The 22178-nt window shown below is 35.2% G+C and overlaps 3 protein-coding genes across 4 annotated transcripts in view; all 3 read left to right on the top strand.

Annotated features, from left to right (window-relative positions):
* LOC149943975 (ATP-binding cassette sub-family C member 1-like) overlaps positions 1 to 1248 on the top strand; it is a 69261-nt gene extending 68013 nt beyond the window's left edge. Inside the window, exon 13 of the mRNA XM_090174910.1 lies at positions 1186 to 1248. The gene's annotated coding sequence lies outside the window, so the exon portion shown is untranslated. The remainder of the gene's footprint in view (positions 1 to 1185) is intronic.
* Positions 1246 to 21955, top strand: LOC149943973 (ATP-binding cassette sub-family C member 1-like). The gene is made up of 14 exons (XM_090176257.1): positions 1246 to 1360; positions 1427 to 1611; positions 1944 to 2120; positions 2538 to 2705; positions 3213 to 3427; positions 9731 to 9833; positions 10723 to 11226; positions 13437 to 13636; positions 13891 to 14017; positions 16065 to 16166; positions 16448 to 16594; positions 16975 to 17300; positions 20872 to 21066; positions 21737 to 21955. Exons 1-14 carry the CDS (start codon positions 1246 to 1248, stop codon positions 21846 to 21848), a joined length of 2676 nt encoding a protein of 891 aa, XP_090032383.1. The 3' UTR covers positions 21849 to 21955.
* LOC149943974 (uncharacterized) lies at positions 5545 to 9520 on the top strand. 2 transcript variants are annotated; one of them, XR_016480878.1, is made up of 2 exons: positions 5545 to 7988; positions 8062 to 9520. XR_016480878.1 is itself a non-coding variant. In XM_090175128.1 (2 exons), exon 2 carries the CDS (start codon positions 6816 to 6818, stop codon positions 7692 to 7694), a length of 879 nt encoding a protein of 292 aa, XP_090031254.1. In that variant the 5' UTR covers positions 5545 to 6137; positions 6806 to 6815; the 3' UTR covers positions 7695 to 9520. The 2 variants fall into 2 exon arrangements, 1 of the variants encoding a protein (XP_090031254.1); XM_090175128.1 differs by having other exon boundaries at positions 5545 to 6137; positions 6806 to 9520.
* Positions 21956 to 22178: the final 223 nt, after the last annotated feature.

Below are 22178 nucleotides of genomic sequence, written 5' to 3'. Positions count from 1 at the left end.
GAAACGTATCAAGCCAGTTGTTAGATTGCCAGACACTAAATGATTTAATTTAACCTCAATATCCTAACCAAACATTTAAGCTAACTTAAAACTACCTAAATACTAATTAAACTAAATGAAATATTAACAAACTAAGCAACTGGCCAGTGCTCGCGACATTAACGAAATGTAAAATATAGGTTGCAACCACTACTTAACAAAGTTCATCCCGAAATGTTCAGTTGAACTGCGGAAAGGTTATCGTAGTGGCAGAGTCCGGTTGGAGCCGTTTAAGAATCTGAGCGACGATGTTGAGTATTCGGAACAGCAGAACACAGAATTTATGTTGGTGGCGATGGTATATCTCGTACAATGTGATGAAAGTAGCCACTGGATTGTTGGGCTTCAATTCATGGAACCGATGATATTTTCGACATAACGAATTTGCCGATAAAGATTGTTGCTGCCCTTAGCTTCAAGTCAACACGTATACAGCTCGAAGGTTAAACAAAACACTACTTAAACGTCCAAAATTAGTTGAAATAAAAATTATTTTGCTTAGGTCATAAAATGGAGTCCTTTTCAAAATCAAATTCCGAACCGTTACAATTTCTTTTTAGCTCGCGTCCGAGCGCGCGTTATTAAAAACTCGCGAATTATTTTCCAACTCTTCAATTTTGAGAATAAATATAAACGTAAAAATATGTAGGAATATTTTAACACAATAAATAATTTATAATATATAATGTAATGTATAAGAAATATAAATGACAATCCAACAAGTGGTCTTGGGCACGTCGGCATAACAATAAGGGGTGAAAGGGCCCAAGGGGCGCTGTGATCTCCTCGCTATCCCACAAAACCAAAGATCTCCCGGTAAAAGGACGGACCCTTCCTTTACCTGGAATAAAACACAAACAACCGAATCACCCAATCACAAAAATATTCGACCAGCAATTACTTTAGGGGAAGGTGATGGTATATTTATGATTATTTTGATATTTCGCATTACAGTGGTTGGTCCAATATTTGATCAAAATGTGTTCAAACCTTAATTAACCATATTAGTTAGGGGTTTCAAGGAATATTATGAATGTTGTAACTAAATTTAGACTTTGTTTTTGTTAGATTTTGATAGATTCGGAAATTTCAAACATCACTTAAAAATAACATATAATTCATATGTATTTTTATTATTATTCTCAGGAAAATTATCAAAACGTTTTTTGTATAATATAATAATGATTACGCCCGAACGAATAAACAATGAATATAAGTATTTTACAGGCTAAAGTTTCTCTCGAAAGAATAAGAGATACGTTGAAAAATGAAGAAATAGAAAACTACGTCGACTTTAGTCATGAAAATCCAACGGATGAAGGTTATCTTTAACACATTTAAAAATACACGCGGTTCTAAATATGAAAATTGTTTGTTTGAATTTCAGTAATTTCTCTGTCTGATGCATCATTTTTTTGGGAGGAACGTTTACCGATCATTCAACATATTAATTTTACAGTCACAAAAGGGAAATTAGTGGCAGTTATTGGAGAAGTAGGATGCGGAAAGTCATCTTTGCTAAGTGCAATTTTGGGAAATATGGAAAAAATTAAGGGAACCGTAACAGTTCAGGTAACTAACTATAATTGCTACAGGCGACATTATGTGCATTTTGCAGCAAAGCAAATTTTCACAAAGCTACGTGAACTTACAATAACAAAATGAGTGCCAACTTAGGGTCAAATTTCAAAACAATAATTTTAACGAACTTTTCTCTAAGAACCCATTACTTTTAAAATTATTTTGACTTAAAAAAAGTGGGACTCTCTAACTACTAAAAAATGTCTTCCATAGTCATAAATTTAGTATCGAAGGAATATGGAATATTTCTTGATAAACCATTTGTGGATGATAAAGTTGATGTTAAAGATAAGGCTTTTATTATTATTTAATTGCTATTACAGGGTTCAATTGCTTATGTTCCACAACTGCCTTGGATTTTGAACACTTCGGCAAAGCAGAACATAATTATGGAAGAAACATTCGAACCAATCCGTTATCAGACTGTTGTAGACGGTTGCACTCTCACGCAGGATTTTAAAATTTTACCCGCAAACGATGAAACGGAAATCGGAGAAAAGGTATTGAATGCATTATCAAAAAGAAATTTATTCTTGCTTAGAGGTTAACGGCCCTGTTAATTGATAGAATCGGCTAAAAGCACTAGATTGGCTATAATTTAGATTGTAAATTTGGAAAGCAGACCATAACGAGACTACTAATCGTAAAAACCCTCTAAAACCCCTATGGGATTCTAACATTTCAACTATTTGACATGTCAACATTTCAAGTGATTTTTTGTTAAATTTATTTAGAAAATCCTTAAATTAAAATAGATAAAATAAGTTATGCAAGCGGCCGTAAAACTCTCGGGACAGCGCCGTTGAGAAAAATCAACAAGGATAGCAGCGGTCAGATCAGATAATTAGTATCTACCTCCGTTCACGTGAAAATTATGTTTATTAAATAATATCCTTAATTATGATTTTTCTTTCCAGGGAATAAACTTGAGCGGAGGTCAGAAGCAGCGCGTGAGCCTTGCCAGAGCAGTGTACTTGAACGCCGACGTTTACTTGCTGGACGATCCTCTGGGCGCTGTTGACTCTCATGTCGGGAAACACATTTTCCAGAACATCATTGGTCCCCAGGGAATGCTCAAAGATAAGGTAAAAATTAAAATACTTCAATATAACTGTACTGTTTTAAACTTTTATCACACTGAAGAGCACTTGCATTTGGAACCCAAACTCTGACGTTGAAACTTAATGGAAAAATTTATCCATTGATAAGGTCTGAAACATCTAAACTATAATATTAATAATTTAACCTAAAATTTTTTATGTAATATTTTTATATTCTAAGTATTTATAACTAATATTTTTGTAACGTCTGCTTTTTAAATCGTTTAAAATTAACATTTATTTATAATACGTTAGTTGAAACACATGCATAACTTAAGTTGTAAGTGGAAACATCAATGTTCACAGAAGGTTAAAAATCGCAATAAATATTGCGAATTTAAATAAAAAGTATTTGATTTGAATCCACCACTGCTGAACTTTTAATGTCAGAAGTTTCTAATTAAATTATATATCCTATAAAACCTCACCTAAAAATATTTTTATATTTTTTCTTTTATTGTCTGGTATAATTTTTTTATTATTAAAATTTAGACTCGAGTTCTCGTGACTCACAATATTGGGTTCTTGCCAGATGTGGATGAGATATACTACATGAAAAACGGCAAGATCATCGAGAGAGGTTCTTGCCATGAACTTCTCGCCAGAGATGGTCCGTTTAAAGATTTCTTCTTGATTCATAATAATTTATCGGATGAAACAACTTCTAAAAATACTAAATATCCTTCTTCCATGAGGGGCATTCAAAGGTAAAAGATCTTTTTGAACCATTATGAATCCATTAACCTTGATCTCCTAAAATGATTCGCCCGTTCAGTTGAAGTATTTTACACGAAATGGTGAACTCACGATAGAAGCGTTATAAAATCCATTCTCTTTCCATTCCCCTAAGTATCCAAAATCACCATCCCTAGGGGAGCGTCAAAATTCGAAGAATTTTTTCCTTGATAATGAGAATTCTCACTTTTCAAAATTTCGACGGTCCTTAATTTCTCACAAGAAGTGACGTAATCTCTTAATTCAAGAGTTGTTTTGAGAACAAAGGGAATGCCTCCGAGCATTCTCACTTGGTCAAAGAGGGCGGGAAAATATTAATAAAAATGGCAGCTAATATTCTTGTCAGTTTACTTGATGCTGAAGAAAATAGACATAATGATATTTTTGTGGACGAAAATGAATTTCAGAGAATACAGAATGGTAAGTTAATTTCCGATGAAATATTTCCTTTTAAATTATAAATCAAATGTTTTCTCCCTTTATATATTGTCGTGAAATTGTGTAAAAATAATGTTTATGATCATAGGCTTATAGAACGTTCGTGGGATTCTCGTAAGCCGCCATCTTTAGAAGAAGCTATTTACATTTGACGCTTTTTAGGGAGCTCTAACGGAGAGGAAAATTCTTACAAAGAACTCTTCTCAAGAGAAGAATTCCTTCTTAGAATTTTGACACGCCCTAGGCAAATCATTTTCGGTTTCTTAATTTCTAGTCTAGCCAAAGAAGTCAACTGCAATTTACACTTAAGCCTAACGACGTTTAGCGAGTGGGGTGGTTAAGTGGTTAGAACTACCGCCTCACAGAAACAGGAGCCAGGTTCGATCCCAGTTAATGGCACTGGGTGAAAACATGAGATAACACATGTTGCTCACTGGTTGAAAGGGTTTGCCCTCGAATTCTTCATATGACCTGGTTATGGTAAACGGTAAGAGTAAGCGCACGGAGCTATGAAGGGCTTGCCAATAGAATCCTACGCGTAGTAACCCGTCCTTGGCTGATTATTAATTTTTATTCTAAGAATTGATCTTTATTGAACGAATAATAACTGGGTTGGTTTAAGAAACGTTTTACTAAAGGCAGGTTTTAATCTTTCTGCAAAACAAACATGACGGCAACCAGCAATTACGAGTAAAATTCCCTTAGATCTAATAAATTTTTCAAAACCAGCTCTTATTTCTGGCTTATTTTTGTGTGCCCCAAGCAGCAAAGACCATATGAAATGTACTTTCTCTGTTCCGACGCTGATTCGGTATTTTTTAATCGGTTTTATTGAAGTGTCTGTTAAAAAATAATTACATGGAGGTAAGTGTGATCAGGGGGTAAGTGTGATCACCCCCTATTATTTCCCCAAATATTAGTATAATAAAATATTTGGTGAATGAATATTGAAATACAATTAATTATGCACATTTTGTATATTTTCAATCTTAATTTAAATTAAATTTAGATTTTTAAAATTTTAGTTGAAAAGACGTTATACTGTTTTACTTGTGTTTAGAGATTCTATGCCCAAAAGTAAAGTTCTGTAACTTTTTTCTTAACTGGCTAACCGGTTTCATATTTTGGTATTTTGTAGTCTGCTTATCTTTCTACGTGTTGGGAAAATTTTGTATTTTTCCTAGTAATTTGAGGTATTCAAAATTCAATCTTGAAAAACTCTTTCTAAATTTGCAGTGTGGGGTAAGTGTGATCAGTTAATCAATGTTAAATTTTCGTAAAATAATTTATGGTTTTTAGACAAATTTTTTAACTTTTTAATTAAATTTACTAAATAAAGGAAATTTTCAGCTTTAACTAGCTATATACGCATATGGGTACTTTAGTTTAAAAACCTCGTAACTTCAAAAATTAAGATTCGAGAAAATCAACTTTAAAACTGATTTCTTCATGATCGCAGTATTAGAAAATTTTTATTTTTAATATCGCGAAATTCACGGGCCTTATAATCCAATACGGTATAATTTTATAGGCTAAATCCCAACGGCATTTATTGGAATACAGTAATAAGAGAGTTACTATGTTTTTAAACTAAGGTTACTCGCGATCACGCCAAGTTTTTTTTTGGTTTTTCTTGACGGCGCGCGCGTTGAACTACACGTTTCGTTTTTGCGTCCCCGCTGAGCGGCGCTAGTGGTATTGCGTTAAGCAGGAGCTTAGATGATTGAGTTTTATCGCTACTGATCGACACAAAAACAAAAGTCTCTACTTTTTGGAATTCGATTGTTAAACGTAAGTGTTTTGCTTGTTAATTAAACTCGTGAGCTTCTTTTAAAACGCAATGAGGCAATACGCCTACGCAATAAGCATTGTCATTTCACATTTAAAACAAATGTCGGCTCTATCACTGCTCTCTATAGTTTTGTTTGGATCTATGTACCGAAGATGGCTACGGTTGCTTAGATCGACTTTCAACAACGTTTCTTTTCGTTCATTTAAAAGGCGACAATTACGTGATTTCCGAAAAGCCAAGCCAAAAGAGGTTGACTGAAAGCGCAGTAGCGGCGCTAAGGTTTTTTCACAGGTGGGCTAATTATTTTGTGGCCCTTACAACTTTAGTGACCCCTTATAAATTTTCCAGGAAGCGAGAAGAGCAAGGTCGTTTTATTGTTGCGGCTCTCGTCGGGTTTACTGGACCCCCTATGACCTTGTATCCGACTTGGAGGGGACACTTGCATGCCCGGGGTATTTCCCTAAATTCCCTTTCTTTTCTTTCTATTGTCCATTCAACTTTATCTCAATTTTCGCTCCCTTCCCCCCGAATCTATCTGTTTATGGTCTACTATCTTATTGAGTAAACAAATTAATTTTGAAAGTTTTTTTTTTTCCAGAAAAACTTTTCTTGGCAATAAAATACATTTCTAGAGATAAAGAAAATTCATAAATTCAAATATGTGGCCTCTTAATTATAAATATGTGGCCCTTTTAATATAAATATCTGGCCCCTCTCAGAAATGCAGGGGGGCTAAAGCCCATTTCAGCCCACCCTTAGCGCCGCTACTGTGAAAGCGTGGTTAAGAATAGCCAATCCAAGGAAGGGTACCTGCTTTTAGTGAACATTGTTGCTTGCTCAACTGGTTTAAATTTCGACAGCTAATGATACCAGTGGCGGCGGAATAGGTGGGTACAGGAGTACATTGTACCCCCCCCCCCCAAATTGCGATGTACCCCCCATATTAAGGTCTTTCTTATACTACGGTCGTTATTTTTTGTTTTTTGTAACCCCCTGAAAAACGAACCTTCCACCGCCACTGAATGATACTAAACTAAAAAATAGGAGCCGACACTTGCTTTACACTTTAGCACTTTAAATAGTGCATAATCATTACAGCGTTCCTCTATTTTTTATTTAGACCCTACAAAATGGCGAGATATTACAAGAGAATTACAAATAAAGGTCCAGGGGGGAAATATTCTTCGCAGTCATTTAGAGAAGCCGTTCACCTTATTAGCAAAGGAGAAATAACAGCAAGAAAAGCAGCGTCGCTGTGCAAAATACCCTATTCCACATTAATTCTACATACTAAGGGGTGGATAGGAAAGAGTCCTCGACAAATACCAACGGGAAAAATGGGACGTGGTCCAGATCTTCCCAAAAGTATTGAAAACAATATCGCAGAGTGTTTAAAAAAACTGTCAAAGTGGGGATTTGGCCTAACTAGCAACGAAACAATCGAGGTTATAGGGGATTTTGTAAAAAAATCTAACATTCAAACGAGGTTTACCGACGGCAAACCATCTAGTCACTGGCTTAAAGGCTTTCGTGAAAGAAATAAACTATCTCTTAAGAAGCCAGAAATTATGGAAGGTTCTAGATACCGCCAACAGCAAGACCCATTTCTTATTTATGGTTTTTTTGATCTGCTCGAAAGTTTGATTAAAGAACTTGGTCTCGAAAACAAACCGGAAAATGTATACAATTTAGACGAGAGTGGATTTTTGTCAGACCCACTCAAGGGAAAAGTCATAACTGAAACGGGAAATTCTGCAAAGCGTCACACGTACGGTTGTGGTAGAGAATCTACAACTGTTCTTGCAACTGTCAATGCTGCTGGTGAAATTCTCCCCCCATTAATTTTATTTAAAGCGAAGAATGTTTGGGATTCGTGGATGTCTAGCAAAGCTTACCCTGGAACTGCTTATCGCGCAACAACAAATGGATGGATGGACACCGAAACATTTTTTCATATTTTAAGCATCAATTTTTGGAGTGCGTTCCTAAAGAGAGACGACCTTTACTAATTGTGTACGATGGTCATCTTTCTCACATTAGTATTGAGCTTGTCACTTTAGCCATAGCTGAAAAGGTCGCTATTGTGAAGCTCCCGCCTCACACCAGCCACATGTTACAGCCCTTAGATGTAATAGTGTTTAGAGGAATGAAAGAACTATCGAGCAATTTTCTGTTACCTTGGCAAAGACAAAATGTTGGAAAAGAACTTGACAAAAACATTTTTTCTGAGTTCATTGGCAAACTGTGGAATACACTCAGTGCAGATACAGTAATCAAAGGTTTCGAGTGCACCGGTATCTTCAGTAAGTAACTATCCTTCCCGGTGAATCGTGAGGTTATCAAAACTTCAGTTTTTGAACCGGCAGCTTTTACCAGGTATGAGGAACTTCAAATGACTCGACGGGAAAACGACCATGCTCAAGTTCAACAATCAACCACAAACAACAACGACAACGAACCAACTGCACGAGACGAACCTATCGATCTTAATAGACCTTCGACCAGTACAACTGCTGGTGCTATCTATAAAACTGTTGCAACGTCGCCATTTCGAGAATTACAGTTTGAAGAACTCGTGCTGAAAAAAATATCACGAGGTGAAGTGTCGAACACATCCAAAAGAAAAAAATAAATGTCGCTGAATGTATCACAAGAGAAGAATATTTAAAACTTCAGGAAAAAAAGGAAGAAACCATTAATTTTAAATCCGCGAAGAAAGTAAGCCTAACTCCTAAGAAATGCAAAAAAACCGCCAAAAAACAAAACGTGTTAAACGAACTACTAGAAAACATCTCAGGCAGTGAAGACGAAACCGAGACAATGATTGCTGAATTCAACCGAAAAACAAAGAAATCAAAATATTTGAACGATTCTGAAACCCAATGTGACGTAAGCCTAGAAGAAATAAAAGAGGATATTAATCCTAAATCTAGTGAAAACGACATAGTAGTTGGCTGCTTTCTCCTAGTTAAGTTCACCTAAAAAAACCGTGAGACATTACGTAGGACAAGTAATTGGGTTCAAAGAATCAGTTGAAGAATTCGATTTAAAGTTTTTAAAGTTTTCAGCTGAAACACAGAATTTTCAACGGCCAGTAAAAGACGACATTTGTACAGTGTTTGTTGAAGACATTGAAATGGTGCTTCCAAGCCCAGAAATAAACCGCCGGAAAAAACTTTCGTTTTCAGTTAATTTTAGCCAATTTCAGATATAGGTGCGCCGGTTTTTGAAATATAAGTTAACTTATATATAACCTTCATTAGAGCTCTAGTTCATAATACCATATTCACTGTAAAAGTGTATCTTATTTATAAGTTTATTGTTAAAAAGCGCAATTAAATAGCTTAAAATTGTCATTTGTTTTGATTATTTTTTATTTAAGTTTTCTAAGCCCCATCATATTTATCCCTCATTTTGAGGGTAAGTGTGACCACTCGAAGATATTATTTTAGAGCTACGAAAAAAAATAGCTTAATTTGGACACCATATTTAACATTTGTCTTTAATTTCATTGCGATTGGTCAAGGATTTCACGTGATCACAATTACCCCACCCCCCTATCACACTTGCCCCGCATTTTGGAGGTAAGTGTGCTCAGTAACAGAGTTAAATTAAATAATTAATATTTAAATAACTATTTACTCGATATTAAATTTGATTGCGTAGTTGTGTAGGATAAAGTGGACATATTAATGGTACTAATTCTTAAGAGGGGGCTATTTTTAGTTTTGGAGTAATTTCAAGTAAACTCCCAAAAACAAATATTTTGACCCTAAATTATAAAACCTTATTAATTTGTACTGGTTTTCCGAAGATAGGCTTTTTTTATTTTACTAACGACCCTTTGCGAGTTGAAGAAATTTTATTTGGGATTTAGTATAATTCTGGTAGTTTATAAATTAAATTTCAACATCAGATAATGATTTTATAGTTTAATTTCCTCAGCACTATTTCCAAATGTGCGTATATTTATAACAATAAATATAATAGTAGTTGCATTGATTTTTCTAAAAATTAAGCAAATAAAAATATTTGAATAATGTAGGTCTTCTTTCACTGACCTGAAAAATGACAGTGCAAGCGATAAAATAATGCGCGACGAGGAAAATAAAACGCTTGTGATCGCTGAACGAGTTTTCTCTGGAGATGTAAGATATTTTTTGACTCGGTTAAACTAAAACTTAAATTATTTTAAATATCCATTTTACTGGAATGTTTTTAACATAGCTTTACTTTACCTCAATTTAAAATCATATTGGTGTCGGCATCATTGGTGACGAACCAGGCCCGGACTGGGCGGGAAATCTAGGGGCGCCATCAGGGGTGGCGATCGCTAGAAAATCTGGTGGGGGCCTGTGGCGAGCCCCTCACGACGAGTGAGATAAGCGACGGAGGCGCTCCCGCAATATATGAAATTGAAGTTTTGGAAGAAAAAATAATTAATGCCTTCCGTGACATTGCAATTTAAATGTTGAACAACACTAAGATTTCCGTCGTTAAACGAGCTCAAGCATATATCGTAGCCGACGGTGGCATAATTGAACCGTTGTAAACTATTCAGTATTTATTTAATTTAGTCACATTAAAACTAATCAAATTATTTTATTATCAAACACTGAATTCATTCACCTTCAATTTCTCGGCTTCTGATTGGTCAAATTTCTGATGATGAAAATTTTTGTATAAGCTAAAACGGTTTCATTTTAAACTGTGTTTTTCCCGCGTCTTGCAGAAATTTCTCTTATCATCTTTGTCCTCAGAGTTGGAGCTGACCAGCTGACGAATCTCGGAACAGACTTTTTATTGCTGGACAAATTTACAGAAAATATATATTTTAGGGGCCCCGAGCCTTTTTGACCCCAGCCGAGCAGCCCTATTTCCAGTCCGGGCCTGTGAAGAACCAAGAGATATTTATAGTTTTAGAAAGCTGAAAGTCATGAAAATTCCTTAATGTTCAAAAATGTTGACAGTTCACTTACACTTTAATCATAAATAACATTAACAAAGATATGCTTTTCTATATGTTAATTTTTTTAGGTAACATGGACTGTTTATAGGACACTCTCAAAAGAAATTGGATGGTTTTGGCTGGCAATTATCATAATGTTTTTTATTGGCAACGTTGGTTTTGTGGTAGCTTTAAGCTATTGGCTCACTTTTTGGTGCAACGGTTCCCACGATGAAGAAAATACCAACATTGTTGTCGCTGCTCTGTTGGTGTTTGGTCAAATTGCGTCACTTTTTCTGGTCGTATTGATTCTTTCCATTCGTGCGCTTAAAGCGTTAAATAATATGCACTCCAAGATGCTGCACAGTGTGATCTTCTCTCCAATATCGTTTTTTGATTGCACTCCTTCTGCAAGAATCCTTAATCGATTTGCGAAAGACGTACAAGAACTGGACACGCACCTTACAATTAACGCTGTGATGGTTTTAAGCGTCGGAATGAACTTAATGAATTTTTCAATTGCGAGTACAATTACTGTTCAGGAAAATTGGCTTTTCGTATTCATTTTGTGTCTGGTTGTCATTATTTTAAAGGTAAGCCATTTAAAAAAATTTCATTGAAAAAATACAGGTAGTTGGAAATTACGCGATTAGGTCTTTTCTCGAAACGTATTTAAGCTACTTACATGAAAATTTCAGGATAAATGTTTAATTAGGAAACTCTTATGAGTGTTGAAATTTTTTTTCACCGGTAGGTGGTAGAAAAAAAATTACAATGGAAACATTGTAACTGAACTTTTCAGTTTTTTAAATCCCTTAAAGCTTGTGCATGAGACTTTTGCAATTAAATATTTTGATAAAACGTTGGATTGTGAAAAAAAAAAGTTATTTAAAGGGCACTTTGGCGTTAGGAAATGGCATTAAACGCTTTGCCTTTTTATGCTTGGTCAAAAGTTTAAAACTGTTCATTGTCATATTTCCAGGGCCAGATGTCAAAAAATGAAATAGACTTACTATAGTCTAATTCAGCGGTTCCCAAAAGGTGTTCCGCGGAACCCCGGGGTTTCGTGGAAGGGTTACAGGTGTTCCGATAATTCGCGGCGTGGCCATCTTTGTTTGCGTCAAGAGTCTTTTAAAATAATTAAAAAAATTAGGTGGATAATTAAGGGCTCCATAGCAAAACAAATTGCGAACCGCTTTTTCATTTATTTCAATGCTAATAAACTCTTTGAATTGGTCTTTACCCCCCTTTAAATATGGCTGCAGGAATAGGTTTATTGCTAGCACACACGATAATAGAAAAAACCTAGAATTGTCTGCTCCAGATTAACTAGGGAATATTAAGGTTGGAGCCAAATGGATGATTGGTTAATCATAAACAAAGAGTGATAAAAAACGCGAATAACTAGAAAAGTCCATAATGAAAAAGGATAAAAATCTAAACCCTAAACAAATTTGAAGAAATTTGTTTAGGGTTTAGATTTTTTCTCCTTTTTTATTATGGATTTTTCTAGTTATTTTATCACTCTTTGCAATGCAGTCCATAGGTGGTTCCTCTTCACTAATCACAAACAAACCTAGTTTCTTAACGTTGCTGTGATTTTATCATTAAGAATAACTTCGTTCGGTGATCATGATCATATCTGGTGGATTACTTTGAGATTTTCATTTAGGTAGAACACTAGAACGTAGAAATGTAACACCCTAATAACAAACTTCTCATAGATATTTAATACGTAAACGTAAAAATGAAACAAATTTTTTGTTAACCTACATGTAGTTAATTTTAGTTTCAAATGGAAAATAAAATTTAATTTGAGTATAGTGCACTTCATACTAGTTTTGGGAAAATGATATGACCGTCCCATTACATTTAAATATTAAAGTTCGCTCCCAATGATGGAAGGATATGATTTTTGAACAAAAGCCCTTTCCCTTGAAGAATAGAGAAGCATTACATATTTTTCTAAAAAACTGGTTATACAACATAACGGTTAATAAGCCCGGAGTAACATGTTCATTAACAAAAACCTCAAAAGTAACACCTCATTAAAGCAACATTAAGGTATTTTTTCAAATAGAAAATTAAAATCCAACGCTTTCTCAATAAACACGTCCTTTGATCCGAACACAAAAATTAACACCTCATTAAAGCTATCTAGTTCCAAAATTTGACTATGCAAAAAATAGTTTAAATACGCACCTAATTAGTGAAATAGTATCAGATAAGTTGAGTGTGACTTTTCCTACCGATTGATATATCATTCACACTTCTAATGCAATGCGTTGGAGAGGTACGTACAATACGCATAAATAATGAAAACTAATACTGCCCAACTTTTAAGTTCTTGATTGCCAAAATGAATAATGGGATATTGAGGCCATATAATTTCGTAAAGATTGATGCCTTATTCACCCTCTCAACCCTATCGGTTGTAATGCAAATCGAAAATGAGAACTATTTCGGTTTTGGAGCCCGCGATTGAAAAATATATGGGGACATTTCGATAGCTGTATCATCTATTCTTCTAACTCCATCGGTTGTTGAGTTTAGTAGAGTTCTGCGAAATCACGAATGTGGCCACTGCCCAAGATTCATCCCTCCCCCCTCGTTTGTTGATCACTTACCATTTTAGCCGTTGCGGTTGATGAGCTAGGCTCCGAACGGCGCTGCTTATAGTAAAATTCACCAAAAATCCCACTTAAGTTGGCATATGATCGCTCAAATGAATATAATATTGTAGCTGATGAAACGTTTCCCGTTAAGTATTTGCATGTTGCCTAATCGCAAATATTATTTGCAGCATTATTTCAAACAAGTCAGCCTTCACTTGAAGCGACTGAACGCCAATTCAATATCGACGCTCTTGTCTCACTTCTCGGAATCAATCAACGGCGCTGCTGTCATCAGGTCCATGAAAGCCACTGAACGCTTCCAAGAGAAAACCTCCGAACTGCTGGACGTAAATAACTCAATTGACTACTTGGAAAACACGATGATAAGGTAAAAAAAATAATAACGACCCAATATAAATATTGACTTAGTTTGTAACTATATATATATATATCTTCGAATTCAAAAAATCTCTGGTGCAAAGTTAATTCATAAAAATTGGGTTCTGTCACGATCATGTGACCTCCTCAAATAGTGTGTGACGAAGAATAAGTAACAAGCAGTTATTTCGAAATCGTTAAAAATGTCGCTTTATTGATTAAACAAAAATAATGACTACTGATTTTTTCTTCTAAACTTGATAGTTGGTGTATTGTCCGAGGCCACATTAGCAATGCCGCACTCTTCTTGGTTTTTGGAACGTTTCTGGTTTGGAAAGCGCAATATCTATCATCAAGTGAAGTGGGATATACTGTTGTGTGTTTATTAAATGTAAGTAATGAATTATATTAACAAGCAAAATGTAACCAAAAATATATATTTTATTATTTTTATTATTAATATTATTTTATTTTATTCCATTTTATATATATTCCCCAGAAGGTACCCAATTATTAGCTCCCCGTTAGACAACACAGTAGACCAACTCAACATAGAAGTAGACAAATTTATTTTTTGGCGGGAAAATGCTAGAAGAAAACATTGAATTTTTTCACGGAGACCCGAGGTGATTAAAAAAAACAGCTCTTCATAGGAGGCAATAGTTTTTAGAGATTTGTACGTAAATGTAAGAAATGGCTTAAAAGGTTCATTTGTTTTAAACAAAAGGATATTTTTATTCTTCAAAATACACCAAATTTAAAAGTTAGTTTTTATGAGTCCTCCATTAGCCGCGATACAGGTTTCGTCACGATGGGCCATCTCTCGAACGATCGTGCAATCGTATCAGGAGTGAGAAGTCCGAAGGCTTCAATGATTCGTTGTCGTAAATCTTCGATGCTCGCAACAGGCGTCTCGTAAACTCTTTCTTACATTGTTAGATGAAACCCACAAGAAAAAGTTCATCGGTGTTAGGTCTGGAGACCTCGGAGGCCATTGAAAGGAACGTTTTCACCAATCCAACGCTGAGGCAATTCGTAGTTCAGATGCTCCACAACAGCTCGAGGTTGTTTGGATGGTGCACCGTTGGTACCATAGTCGTCTGTAAGTGGTCAGGGGAACGTCGTATAACGCGCATGCTACTTCATTCTGCAAAATGGGACGATAACTCAATATCCGGGCAAACCTGCCGAAACATTATGTATAAATTGTGAGGATTGTCATCACCCCACATGTGGTTATTTTGTCTTATGAAAGGATCATCTCTAGCAAAGGAACACTCATCAGTCACTAGAAGTTGATTTATGAAATCATATCAACGTCTCGTATCACCTTCAGGCAGAGCTTGGTGGAGGGTCACTCGAAGTGATGATTGTGTAGAGTGTTCCACACGTAGTACCTTGACAAACCAAGATCGTCACTTGTGCTTCTAACACTTACTTGAGGATACGCCGCAGAGTAAGCCAGAACGGTATCTTACATGTTGAGGTTTTGACGACCGGCTCCACCGAACCTGGGATTGACGTCTCCGTTGTTGAAATCTCGAACAGCTCCAAGAACGGTGTTGTGGTTTGGTATCCTGTCAGGTTGTGGATACTAAACAAATCACTTACTCTAGGAGCATTACGATCAGCATCTCCGCAATACAAGTCTACAATAAAAGCGTGTTACTCACGAGAATAAAGAGGCAGAATTTATTAGACTTATATTCGTTAGAGGATGGTTTTAAAACGGAAAGATTTCGTTTTCAAAAATGGTATTTTGTACAAAAGCAAAGGAAATGTTTTATTGGTAGGCCTAAAATTTAAAATAAAATTGAGACCTGAACTAGTAGGCCACAAATAATTTTTGGATGAATAAAAATATCCCATTTTTTAAAACAAATGAACCTTTTAAGCCATTTCTTACATTTATGTACAAATCTCAATAAGTATTGCCTCCTATGAAGAGCTGCTTTTTTCGTCACCTCGTATCTCCGTGAAATATTGGTACTTTTCAATGAAACCAACTTCATTGTACATTTTCGATAATTATATACTTTCTTTCTCACTCAAGGGTTTGTTCTAGCATTTTCCCGCCAAAAAATAATTTTTTTAAAAACGTGAATATTTTTCCATTTTTCTGAAAATTTTAATGTAGAGCGTTCCACATGTTAAAAATAATACCCTAAACTCTAACTCTTGTATTTTTTGAGAAAAATGCCCAGTCAGAGCAATTCCGGACACCCGGTATAAAAAATAAGGTCTACATTCGAATTGCCATACCCAAAACATGGTTAAAATATTATTGTCGTGTTGTTTGGAAGGAAAGAGAGAGAAGGCGAGAAAATAATACAAAATTTCGATAAAAAAAGTCTAACAAACATTGCAACAAGCAAAGAAATGAATTTAATGCCTACACTGTATATTCAAATAATTTTTGTCGAGTTTTCTTTATTCAGACTTTGAGTGCCTTTTGTTTTATACCCTTACGTTTGACGAATTTGGACACATCGATGATTTCCGTGGAGCGCATTCTGGAATACGGGAAATTGAAATCAGAGGTAAATCTTTAAATTTTTGGGGTAGTTAATTGTGAATTTCACGTTTGTCGAAAAAAGTCGGAGCTGTCATATTACATTACATTCGAAATCACAGTTATCATAACATACCAGTGGAATGTTTCTTGGCGTATAATGATAATAAAGTAACCGATTTTATTGCCAATTTTCAATGATTTAAAATTTAATCATTTACACCGGGATAGATGAAATTTGATTTTTCAGGGATTGATTTCATTATTTATCAAAGATAGTATGTACTTTTTGAAATTTTCCCAAAACAGGCTCCCTGGGAAAAAGAGGACCAAATAATTAGGGCTTCGTGGCCGGACAGCGGGGAAATCTCATTTTGCAACTACTCAACGCGTTACAGACCAGGAATGGACCTCGTTTTAAGAAACATTTCGTTCACCATCAAACCAACTGAAAAGGTTCTTACAAACTCTAAACTCTTAATATTTTTCATTGTACAATAATTATAACAATAACGCGGGTTAAATATATCCTGTGGTCATGGAATATTAAGAATTTGGTGAATCTTGAACCATGTTTTGTAGTTCATTCAAAATAAATTTCGAGAGTTCCATTTCGAAAAGCATTCTTATTCACAATTTAGGATCAAATTCGATTATTGAGAAGCCCTGATATATAAATTTAAAAAGAAGGTCACAAAAGAAATATGGTCCATGTGGGCATACTAAAGATCAAATTCGTTTGAAAATGACACGTGGGACAAAATAAAACGTATTAGGTTACATCCCTTATGAACGAGGAGATTAAGAAATGCTATCTATTATTTTCCACTTTCCAGGTCGGCATTGTTGGTCGTACCGGAGCTGGAAAGTCGTCTATGACAATGGCTCTTTTCCGACTAATTGAACCAGTCAGTGGCCAAATTGTGATAGATGGCGTGAACATCTTCGATCTAGGGTTGTTCGATTTGCGCTCCAGGCTGACCATCATTCCCCAAGACCCGATTCTCTTTTCTGGAACTTTGCGGTCGAACGTGGACCCTCTCGAGAAGCACACGGACCAGGAGATTTGGCTCACCTTGGAAAGAGCTCATTTGAAATCAACTGTTCAAAACTTCAAGGAGGGCATTAACTTAGAAATTACGGAGAATGGACAGAATCTCAGGTACCACTGTTTAATAAAAATGACCACTGGCGTTACTTAAGATAGCGAGCCTTCGCTATCTGTTGGCTGCCTACCGCCATAAATATTGTAGAATAGATTCACGGGTTTACCATTTGTCAGATAATTTTATTAAAACATGGTACAAGTGGTGCTATACCCATACAAAAATGAAATATAAATCAATTTTTTCAATCATCCAGCGGTTAATTTTTTATTTCACCCCAGAAAAATCACACCCCAGGAAGCTCAATTTGGTACTACAATAAATATCTGTTTTTTTAAAAATACATAACAAATTTTATATAAAGTTTAAAATGTCTTAAAAAATCTAAGTTTTATGTTAAATTGTGCTTTTCAACGCTGAAGAATCAAACCTAGTTATAGGTGTGAGTTTTTTCTAGGATTAATTATTTTGAATAAAATATAGCTGATGGATGTTATGAAAAAATTGTGTCTTATATGTGTATACAGGGTGTTACGGATAAGAGTACCGAAACTTTCCATATGCATGCTATGGGTCTCTATGAGTAAAAAATGTCTGAAAAACATGGGTCCTAAAGTGCTTCGTTTCAGAGATATGGGCTCCCAAAAAACTACCCCAAAAACCGGACACAGCCTTACATCTGGCAAACAATATTCTTCCTTGAACCAAATTGTTTTCATTAAACTATCAATAGTTTTTTATCCGTGAGGCGAGAAACTTTAATGACAAGTGGCAAAAGTTCATTAATGTCCTTTTAGAAGTAAATTTTAATTTTTTGACCAATGTGCCATATTAACTAGAATATTAGACAATTTCAAAACCATTCCTTTAAAATTTTCATGACATTTCTATCTTTAGATTAAATAATTAAAATCGTATCAATAAATTAAAATGGCTTGTATTTGTCTTCAAACTCATTTTACTTCTAAAAGTATATTAATGAACTTTAAAGTTTCTCGCCTCACGGATAAAAAACAATTGATAGTTTAATGAAAACAATTTGGTTCAAGGAAGAATATTGTTTGCCAGATTTAAGGCTGTGTCCGGTTTTTTGGGGTAGTTTTTTGGGAGCCCATATCTCTGAAACGAAGCACTTTAGGACCCCTGTTTATTGGACATTTTTTACTCATAGAGACTCATAGAATGCATATAGAAATTTTCGGTACTCTTATCCGTAACACCCTGTATAGGTATAGTAGCAATCGAATAGTTTTTCATGGTTTTGAAAATATAACTTTTTCACCGATAGGTGATAGATAAAAGGTTTCAATGAGAAACTTGAAGAACACCCTCTAAAACTTAAACCAGTTGGCATAACCATCTCTTTCCAAAACCATTATAAACATCATTGTGTATCTGTTTCAGTAGTATATAAAACCAAATCAAAAACATTTACCGTTACGGTTCAATATTACCGCCGTCGGCAGCGATGCACAACTCTAACCGGTAAAGATTATTTCGAAAGGAGCCTCGTATTATATCGGGAGTGACCAGACGGCATGCTTCTTCGATTCACGAGCATACATCTTCCAAGCTCACGACATGCGTTTGGAACACGTGCTCCTTGGTGAATCACAAAGGAAAACGTCCAGCGTTAAGTCCGCAAATAGTCGAGGCCATCGCACCGGACCATTCCTTGCAATCCAACGATGACGGAACTCTGTATTAAGATACTCCACAACGTCTCGAGTTTAATAAACTAGCTCACCGTCCTGCTGGAATCAAACACGTCTGAAATTGAAGAAAGCAGGAATTCATACCTCTACTTCGAATACTTATGCTGCGGTATCGCGTATGGTAAGATCACTCTGACGGCTTTGGCCCCTCCTACGAGTTAAAAATTCCCTTTGCGCGCGCTCCGCTCTCACGTTGTTGTTTGTTGAGTTAACATAGTGACGTCAAAAAAACCGTCAGCCACATGAAGACGAAAATCTGACGCGATAAGCATTCCAAGTAGAGGTATTCTTGATCGCTTAATCATTTTGAAGGAATGCCAAATTGTTCCGCGAATTTACTCGATATGAGAGAAAAACAATTGACCAATAAATTGATCTCAAAACCGACCTGTTCCCACGTTTGGTCGAATCAGCACTTGATGGTTATGTGGTAACCCAAGGGAAGATTTTTCTGGTGGCTATAACACCATCCCTTGAGAAAGTAGGCTGGTGAAGTGGTTAGCACTTTCGCCTCGCAGCAAGAGGAGCCGTATTCGATCCCAGATTGTGGCATTTGGTGAAAACTTCGAAAGTAAAGTTAGCAAGTTCTTTCCCTTTCCATAAAAAACAGTAGAGGCAAACGTTAATAGGAATTGTAGGCTGGCGTGGCATGAAGGGCTTGACACCACCCTCCTACGCATGTTTAAAGGCATTAAAAGTCGCTAGATGACTTGGGTATAAGCGTAGCTGGTTATAATTCAAAAACACTTATCGCTCAAAACGTTAATAAGATAGTGAAACCCTGATATTGGTCACACATGATTCTGAGCATATCGTCAACATGTAGTGCTTGATGGAGGATATGGCAACGGTCGAGGACTCTCCTTGGAATCCTGATGCTTGATCGGGGTCATGAAACTAAGTGGGCCAGAAGCGTTGTTAATATTTCCAGTATTCGATAAGTCGTCAATAACTATCGCTACAGTTGGAATATTGCTTTCTAAACAACTGACTTACTCTAAAAGGTTTATATTACCGATAAAAAAGAGGCATACTGTTTTTTTTAATAATTACCAATAAGAAGTAAATGGTGTCGCTTTAACTATTAAATTAAAAAATAGCCTTTGTACCGGTACGTGAAACAATTAAATGTTTATTTTCTCAAAAAAAAAGATTAGATATATGTCTTACTGAAACAAACACACTTTCGGTAATGATGTTTGTAGTGGCTTTGGAAAAATTAACTTTTTGGTAATAACAACTGTTTTTTCCATGACCTAATAAGAATAGACCTTTTTTTGACAGGGCAAACTTCCTTTTTAGGTGTTAGAGCATTTTTATTAAAACCTTTTACCATCTTCCGGTAAAATAATATAATTTTAAAAACCGTGAAAAGTGCTTGGATTTTTCTGAAATCACAATATAAAATGGAAAATTTCACAATTCTATGAGATATAGTTTTTCGGAAAATGCCTGGATCTAGCAAGTTGGGACACTCTGTATTTCTTATCAATTCCTGTATCATTTTTAGTTTTGACTCAAACAGATAAATCATATGGCCAATTTTATAGCTCCACGATAAATCAAATTGGTTTAACGATCAAAAGTTTGCTTATTTCCTATTGATTTATGTACCAAAGCCTTCTATGTCAAAATTGTAACGCTACGTACATTAAAGTATAAAGTTTTTTTCTACTGTCAACTTACCTTTGTCAAAAAATACAATTCTAGAAATAATTGTGACTTTTCTTCCGATGCAGAATGTTGAGCATGAAAAATGGTTAGAAAAAGTGGTCTCAAATTCTCAATGTTTTTGCGGTCCGATTATTTCCCATAGAAAAAATCGTTGGGGCCTTAAATTCTATTAGGCAGAATGAATGAGATTATGTTTATTAAATGCACATCTTATAAATTTAATTATTTATTATTTCAGCGTCGGGCAGCGCCAACTGGTCTGTTTGGCGAGAGCGCTGTTGAGGAACAGCAAAGTGCTCGTTATGGACGAAGCGACGGCGTCGGTTGATCTGGACACTGACGACCTCATCCAAGAAACTGTCAGGAGGGAATTCAAAGCGAGCACTGTCCTTACCATCGCTCATCGCATCAAAACCATCTTGGATTACGACAGGTAAAGTGTTGGTCGCGCCAAAATCCGTTAGCAATAAATCTCAGCGAATTAAGGTTTTTTTAGGCCTGAAAGACAGCTTTCAGAATGTAATTTGAGCTATTTAGTTCTGCTGATAAGTGTATTATTTTTTAGCTTGAATCCAACCGGTTTTGTTATTAGAAATTCAAAAGTAAAAGATTCTCTCGTAAAGGACAAAAAAGGGTCTAGTTTTATACAGGGTTATGTAATATTAGGGGATTAAAAATATATAAATAAGTTTTAATTACAAAATATACAAGGATAATTTTATTTTCAATAGAAAATCTAAACTTTAATTATCAACATTTTTGGGTAAATGGTAGACAAATTGTATAGCATACTCAAAAACGTACAAATAAAGATTATTTGATCGAAAATTGTTCTTTATCACTTACTTATAAAGTCTTTTATTATACCTCGATCGATTTGATCTGACTTATCATCATTTAAATCTTATTACTCTAATGAAATAAATTATTTGACTGTAAACAAAACGAGCTTTTGTAGAATAAATTCGTTGTTAAGCAAACATTAGGTTGTAGATTAAACTTAGCTTATCGTGGTAAAAAATAATCCCTTCTTTATATTTAGTTTTATCCTGATTTTAATAAATCTACAAGTAATATTGTACATAATTTTAATTGTATTTCAGAGTCATGGTTCTGGATAACGGAGTAATTGCGGAGTTCGACAAACCTTCTCAACTATTAGCAGATTGCAGCTCTATGTTTTTTTCTTTGGCCAAAGACGCCGGAGTTGTCTAATTTCTCCCACGGGTCAAAAATGCGACAAATGCTCAACATTGTCTTAACATATTTTAATATCTGGAAAACAACAAGAATATCCTGAAATCTAGGCGAAAATCGGTACTTTAAAACAAACCAGAACGGAAATCTTACTTCAATATTTTAAGACTTGTTTCGGTTTTCCGATATAACTTTGATATTCGATATCACATAAACAAATTTTGAATCTTTTTATCACTGATGAATTTTATTTATTTATCTATCGTATTTTATTGAAAAATTGTATGTTTACTTTAAAATCCAAATCGATACATATTAAAATCCGGCTGATGACTAAAGTGTAATTTC

This window comes from Leiobunum rupestre, chromosome 5 (assembly GCF_980474605.1).
Source record: "Leiobunum rupestre chromosome 5, qqLeiRupe1.1.hap1, whole genome shotgun sequence".
Taxonomy (NCBI): domain Eukaryota; kingdom Metazoa; phylum Arthropoda; class Arachnida; order Opiliones; family Sclerosomatidae; genus Leiobunum; species Leiobunum rupestre.
The sequence above is the reverse complement of the archived record's forward strand: the minus strand, read 5'-3'. Positions and strand labels throughout refer to the sequence as shown.